Source organism: Sycon ciliatum, chromosome 1, assembly GCF_964019385.1.
Source record: "Sycon ciliatum chromosome 1, ocSycCili1.1, whole genome shotgun sequence".
NCBI lineage: Eukaryota > Metazoa > Porifera > Calcarea > Leucosolenida > Sycettidae > Sycon > Sycon ciliatum.
This window is the reverse complement of record NC_088643.1, coordinates 5636487-5643983: the sequence shown is the minus strand read 5'-3', so window position 1 is coordinate 5643983 and position 7497 is coordinate 5636487. Positions and strand designations below refer to the sequence as shown.

General features: G+C 50.0%; 1 protein-coding gene across 1 annotated transcript; it reads right to left on the bottom strand.

Annotated features, from left to right (window-relative positions):
* Window positions 1–75: 75 nt before the first annotated feature.
* Window positions 76–2581, bottom strand: LOC135811237 (arylsulfatase B-like). Its single transcript, XM_065324440.1, has one exon. The coding sequence runs from the start codon at window positions 1977–1979 to the stop codon at window positions 252–254; it is 1728 nt and encodes a 575-aa protein (XP_065180512.1). The 5' UTR covers window positions 1980–2581; the 3' UTR covers window positions 76–251.
* Window positions 2582–7497: the final 4916 nt, after the last annotated feature.

Below are 7497 nucleotides of genomic sequence, written 5' to 3'. Positions count from 1 at the left end.
TCCAAAATGTTCACTGTACGTTGTACTCTACCGGTATGCGGCAGGCACAAATGGAGTTGACTTTATGAAGAAGAAGAAGAAGAAGAAGAAAACTTTTACCAAACACAAAATTTAATAGCAAATTCATGGTGACCAATTCAAGGTGCAGTTCATATAGAAGTACTGAAGTTGTTGGCTAGGAATACGGCTGAAAAGTGCAAGCCTGAACCGCAGACATGTTGAATGGGCGTTATTTAGCGAAAACTGATTACCTAGTCCAGCCACGGTGTCCAGTAGCCGTTGAATCGTTGAGGATCGGATTTAGGATCGAATGGCACATGAGTTTGCACAACCTTTGGGTATTTGCTCAGTTTCTCGCGCATCATTGCCACAATACCTGGCAATGCCTCGGACAAATCATTGTTTTCTTCCGGGTCGGCATCTAAATCAAACAGCCAAAGGAGTTGATCCGCTGCTCTGGGCTCAGTCTCCACATCCGGAGATCCCGGACGCAGCCACCCGCTCGGACAACCACCACCAAGAGCATTAGCCGGTAATGGATTTACGCTGCAATTGGGTAGGCCAACAATTAACTTCCATTCCTCGAAGCGCAGCGCGGCCTGCCCTATGTAACCATCTGGCTCGGAAGTTGAAGCATCGGCAGGTGGGTCCAGATTGAGAAGTATCTCCGAACGCGGCGATGTCGATCCAGTAGTCAAGGCTGGCCAAATGTTCATCCCATCGAGTGACTGTAGGTTGGGTATGGATGCCAGTGCATAGTCTGCCACACCTTCTGTGAGTGTGGGAAGCCAGTCAACTAGGTGCATAAGAGCATTGCTAGTTGATCCCTTCAGTCGGGATTGGAACTGCGGGTAGTGAACAAACGCAGTGCCGCGGACGCCACCCTCAAACATCGTGCGCTTGTTGCCGCGCAGCGGATAATTGCTAGAGCCTTCCGTTGCCTGTCCTCCGTTGTCGGTGGTGAAAATGAAGACAGTGTTTTCCCAGGCGCTTGCTCTCTTCAGAGCCGACACCACATCGGCAATGCTATCGTCCAATGCCTGCAACATGCCACACAACAGTTTCCGCTTCATCGGGGCAACGTGCTCGCAATGAGCCACACGTGTATCCTCAGCAGGCACCTGCAGTGGACTGTGCACGGCCGTGTAGGCTAAATACATGAAGAGCGGCTTGGCATCAAAGTCATGGGAGTCAATCAGCTCTACAGCCCGTTGTCCGTACAGCTCTGTTGAGTACACATCGCCTATATCAGTGGCTGCAGCCTCGTTAACGTGCAGATCACGGCCTGTAATGTTCCCTGCGACGGGGTTGTCTTCTGCATCTGCATTGATCATGAACGTGTAATGATCCACTACAGCTCCGTAGTGGCCGAGAAACGAGTCAAATCCACGTCGGGTTGGTGTGTACGCGCGTTCATGCATGCCTACATCCCATTTGCCGATGGCATGATTCGCATAGCCAGCCAGCCGAAGTGCGTTGGCGAGTGTTGTGACACTCAGCGGCAGGCCGAACGGGTAGCCGTTCGTCACGACCCGATGAGCCAGGCCGTCTCGGAACGGATAGCGGCCGGACAGCAGAGCAGAGCGGGACGGCGAGCATGTGGACTGCACATAGTACTGCGATAGAAGAATCCCGTCGGCTGCCAGGCCGTCCACCGTCGTGGTATTGTACTCGGCACCACCGTATCCCATGTCGTTCCAGCCGAGGTCATCCACGACCACCATGACGATGCTCGGAAGCTTCTCCTTCCGCTGCTGCTGCTGTCCGATCGTGCTGCGACTGTCAGCTACACATGGCACCGAGGAGTCAGCATCACAGAATTGGGTGTCTGGATTATCACGGCTGGCTGTGTCTTCATGTGCATGCACGTCACTGACTGTAGCAAGCATTACTAGTAGCCCCAGATAGATTAGGCACACTAAGAGTACTCGTACAGCAGCGTCAAGCCTGCATGGCGCCCAATTGCAACTCGATGTCATAGCGAACACTCTCCTGGGATCCTCAGCTGGGCAACCGTATTTCTAGGGTATACGAGCTATTAGTAACTGGGCATTGAAGTCCGGTCACTGAGGTGTCCGAGTTCTGAGACTGACCAGCTGTAGCAGCGAAAAAATCTACTGGAAAATACTCGCCGTTCCATCTGTGTCAAGCCGCTCTCTTTCTCTCAGCTCTGCCTTTGGCGACTCTAGCCGCAAGCACGATCACGCATCATGAATGTCACCAACAAAACTTCGTGAACGGTGAAGCAACCTACTTGCTGTAAATCAGTCGGTCTCCTTTCCATACGAGCGGCTTCAAGTGGCGACCATACTGTCGTTCAAACGTTCTGCTTCTGATGGACGACCGAGACTGCGTAGTGACTTCACAACGAACATTCACACCTGAGCATAGGGCAAAAAAAACACTGAGGGAACTACAATGTAACTCGCTCCGTGCTGTACACATTTTATCACTGTCAGCTCGCCCTTCAAACGATCACGTACGAGCGAACTCATCCCCCACTCCCCAGCGATGGCCAGGCCAGTGCCTGTGAAACAACAAACTTCGAGTGGGCTTATTTCTTTTGTGATAGACGTCCCATTGTGATATCGGGCGCTTCATACTGACCAGGTAGTGTATTTTACTACTCCCTGATACATGTACTGACATACAGCCAGCAGGTAAAAAGTCTTTCAAAATCAAAGAAGAGAGTGCATGCGAGGAACCAGGGATTTCCCCAATCATGACTGGCGTGCCTTTCGCTTCTCCCGCTTCCATGACGATCACGTGTCACGTGGGCGAAGGACTAAAGGGACCGTCACTTAATTTTTGCCGACTACCCGCCAAAAAAATCTTTTCGTTTCACGTGCCAGACACGTCCGCGAGCGCGTACGGGTACGGCTCGGGCTCGCCCGCTACCTTTCACGTCAAGCAATCTGTTCACGCCACATGGCTGGATTGGATAGCGCGTACATGCAGACATGATTGAAGACTTACAAAATTTTTTTTACAAATCCAGGCGCTAGGCGCTAGGCGCCTAGGCAGTACTAATGCCAAAGGCTAAAATGCCCAGGCAGCTGACTTTATTTTCGGAGAAACACTACTCATTGTAGTAAAAAGTAACAATGAATAGCGACATCATCTAGGAAGGATCGCTACCCTAACGCAAAGGAAAGGCCTTGCGCGGCTGCTCTACGAAGTGTTGAAGAAAGACTCATCAAAGTTAGTTGGTGGACGAACAACTCGCTGGCGCCGGAAAACTTGGCCCCCAACGATGGTGTTTGGTGAATCATCAAGCATAATGTCTTGTAGCAGTGTTCACCAGGTTCACCGAGGAAGGAGAACGCTCTAGCCGCTGCTGTTGTCCGTTTCATCCACGTTGGGCGTTAGCTGCACCGCGCCTATTGTGTTTTAGTATTCCATGGACACACATTAGCATTCAGAGCGATTGTGGAGCCACAATTTACTTCACACAGCGTTGTATTGTCCACGAGCGCAAACTTCATTATCAGCAGTAACTGTTACCTGGTTACTCTTCATCCTACATGTAGATTTGGAGTATACACGGCCTTGTCATGACAGCGACAGCTCTACAGAGTGTTCAAGTGAGAAACATTAATTTCAATTGTTGGTGGACGAATAAATGGCTGCTTCCGAAAAACGCGGCCTGCACCGATGGTGTTTGGTGGATCATCAAACAGGGTGACCAGCAGTGTTCACCGAGGAAGGAGAATGCACTCGCCACCACTCCGATTCATCCCAGTGGGCGTTAGCTGCGCCGCGCCTATTGTGTTTTAGTATTTCATGGACGCACACTAGCGTTCTCAGCGATTGTGGAGCCACAACATATCTTCATGCGGCGTTGCACTGTCCAAGAGCAGAAACGTCAGCAGTGACCCATCATCGTACATGTAGATTTGGAGTAAACACACCATGCGCCAATGGGCCTTGGCACAACAGCGGCAGCTCTACGGAGTGTTCAAGTGAGAAACATTTGTTTCGACTTTTGGTGGACGAACAAATCGGTGGTGCCGAAAAACGTGGCCTGCGCCGATGGTGTTTGAACCATCGAGGGCTCCGGAAGCAGCAGCTGAGCCAGATCAGCCAGTCTTGCCAACTCTCAGTTGCCGGACTCCGTGCTGCAGCTAGCAGCACTGGCACCAGCCGGAAATATTTTTCCGCCGATACCCGTTACTTCCAGTTCTGTCAAGGGCATGACTGGAATCCATTGCCAGGTGATGACTTTTAACATTGTGTTATTTTGCTGCCGAGTTGTTCAGAACTTTTCAGCCCCGATCTGTCCATGTCTACATGTCGGCCATCCGCAAACTTCAGGGTGAAGTTGGCTTTACCTACCCGTCGGGCCCAATGACTCTCCTCGCAAGGTTCCTGTCGGGCATCAACAGGTCATCATCGACACAGCGTCATCGCCTGCTGATAACCACTCAACTTCTCAGGGAGATTAGCCGGCATGTTGCCTTTCCACGGATGTGGCACCCGCGGCTCATGACAAGGCCATGCTAAGGGCAAACTGACTGCTTGATTTTAGCTTTACATTACCGCAGTCAGTCCAGCACAATACGCCAATCGTATTTCACTATAACTCGCGTGTCATAATTGGGGATATGGGCTGCTCGGCCCTATATCCCTGATATGCCAAATAGACGAAAAGTGTGTTCTGAGCCTGTATCGCGTATAATAGGCTCATCGTAAAACAAATAATAAAAGTCTTAAAAATCAGGGTTCACGTGACACTCGGGTTCCAGCCAAGTTTTCCGCATCCGCAGGAACGCTACCCCCCTCTCGAATCATAGTATAGTGGATTCTGCAATGAACAGATTATGAAACTCCCTGCAGATTTACGACGGTCATCTCTGGTGACTGGTCTTGGGGCACCGTGGAAGCTGTGACTGGTTGCCAAGTTTAGTTTTGTGACTGATCATGAGGCATTTGTGACTACTTCGAAGCACAGCTCTGATTGATCACAGAGTCTTACTGTTGTGAATATTTATATCGATTGAGAAGTCAAGCAGCCACGGGGCGCTGGCCTTGCAGCTGTGAGTATGCATACGGTACATATTCACATGACTCTATTGTATGCTGGACACTGCTGGTCCATTGTTGCAGTGTGTAAGTGAACTGCAGAACCTATTCCGTGATGAAACACCTACTCTTGAAAGACTGAATGTTTGAGCTAATAGTCTTTTACTTCACTCTCATGCTGCTCATATAATTATACCATACGCCAGAAGACCCTAAGTTAGTTCTAAGATTTTGTGGACCATGTGACCATGTGGTACTTTCACTCTACAGCCAAGTCAACCTCTTCGTCAACACACAGGGTTTTCCTCAGACACAAGCGAATGGTTTACTCCACTCTGGAGAAGAACACAGTTTGCTCTCTCGAACACCAACCGCAGATGACTACGGAATGTAGGAAGTGCAACAACTGCTAGAATATTGAACTGTCGTCCACACAAAACAAATAAAGACAACTGAAAACCAAAACACATGCAACTGCCAACATGCATGTAACAGCGACTGCAAGCCAGAACTACAGACTCCGCGCAGGGAGGAACAGGGGAAACAGAGGTAACGCTTCCGACTCCGAGAGCTTCGAATAGCAGTGGACAAAACAATACATCAACCTTACGTGTCACCTTGCGCTACCGCAAACGAACACCTATGGATGCACAGTGCAGCACAGACTCAGTGCATGCACGGTGTAATAACTGGAGTACATGTAAACCGACAACGGTCACCTTGCACCCTATGCAGTAAGTTACATAGGCTTGACGTGAAAGGTAACGCGGGCAAGCGCGAGTCGTACGCGCTCGCGGACGTGCCTGACACGTGAAACAAAAAGATTTTTTTGGCGGGTAGTCGGCAAAAATTAAGTGACGGTCCCTTTAGTCCTTCGCGTTCGGCGAAGGACTAAAGGGACCGATTCAGGGCAGATCGTGACATGATGGTGACTCTGATTGGTGACCCATGCGAGAACACACATTACACTTGCGGGTGGCCTTGCACTGAGTTGACCGGTGCCCTGTGCGCAAACACACAAAGCAACGCTTCTGTTCAATCAGTTATTCTTTCCGCTGTGCTACTGTTGTGTATTTCGCGCAGTCACCACATACCATGCTTGATGTTTCAAGCACCATCGGCGCAGGCCACGTTTTTCGGCACCACCGATTTGTTCGTCCACCAAAAGTCGAAACAAATGTTTCTCACTTGAACACTCCGTAGAGCTGCCGCTGTTGTGCCAAGGCCCATTGGCGCATGGTGTGTTTACTCCAAATCTACATGTACGATGATGGGTCACTGCTGACGTTTCTGCTCTTGGACAGTGCAACGCCGCATGAAGATATGTTGTGGCTCCACAATCGCTGAGAACGCTAGTGTGCGTCCATGAAATACTAAAACACAATAGGCGCGGCGCAGCTAACGCCCACTGGGATGAATCGGAGTGGTGGCGAGTGCATTCTCCTTCCTCGGTGAACACTGCTGGTCACCCTGTTTGATGATCCACCAAACACCATCGGTGCAGGCCGCGTTTTTCGGAAGCAGCCATTTATTCGTCCACCAACAATTGAAATTAATGTTTCTCACTTGAACACTCTGTAGAGCTGTCGCTGTCATGACAAGGCCGTGTATACTCCAAATCTACATGTAGGATGAAGAGTAACCAGGTAACAGTTACTGCTGATAATGAAGTTTGCGCTCGTGGACAATACAACGCTGTGTGAAGTAAATTGTGGCTCCACAATCGCTCTGAATGCTAATGTGTGTCCATGGAATACTAAAACACAATAGGCGCGGTGCAGCTAACGCCCAACGTGGATGAAACGGACAACAGCAGCGGCTAGAGCGTTCTCCTTCCTCGGTGAACCTGGTGAACACTGCTACAAGACATTATGCTTGATGATTCACCAAACACCATCGTTGGGGGCCAAGTTTTCCGGCGCCAGCGAGTTGTTCGTCCACCAACTAACTTTGATGAGTCTTTCTTCAACACTTCGTAGAGCAGCCGCGCAAGGCCTTTCCTTTGCGTTAGGGTAGCGATCCTTCCTAGATGATGTCGCTATTCATTGTTACTTTTTACTACAATGAGTAGTGTTTCTCCGAAAATAAAGTCAGCTGCCTGGGCATTTTAGCCTTTGGCATTGTATTAGTACTGCCTAGGCCTAGCGCCTAGCGCCTGGACTTGTAAAAAAATTGATTTTGCAAGTCTTCAATCATGTCTGCATGTACGCGCTATCCAATCCAGCCATGTGGCGTGAACAGATTGCTTGACGTGAAAGGTAGCGCGGGCGAGCGCGAGTCGTACGCGCTCGCGGACGTGTCTGGCACGTGAAAAGAAAAGATTTTTTTGGCGGGTAGTCGGCAAAAATTAAGTGACGGTCCCTTTAGTCCTTCGCGTCACGTGGTGCATATCCCGTGTCCGCATGGCAACTGAGCACGAATGGCGGCAGAAACTTCAAATGAATCCGCAAAATACCGGTGTAGAAATGTTTGATG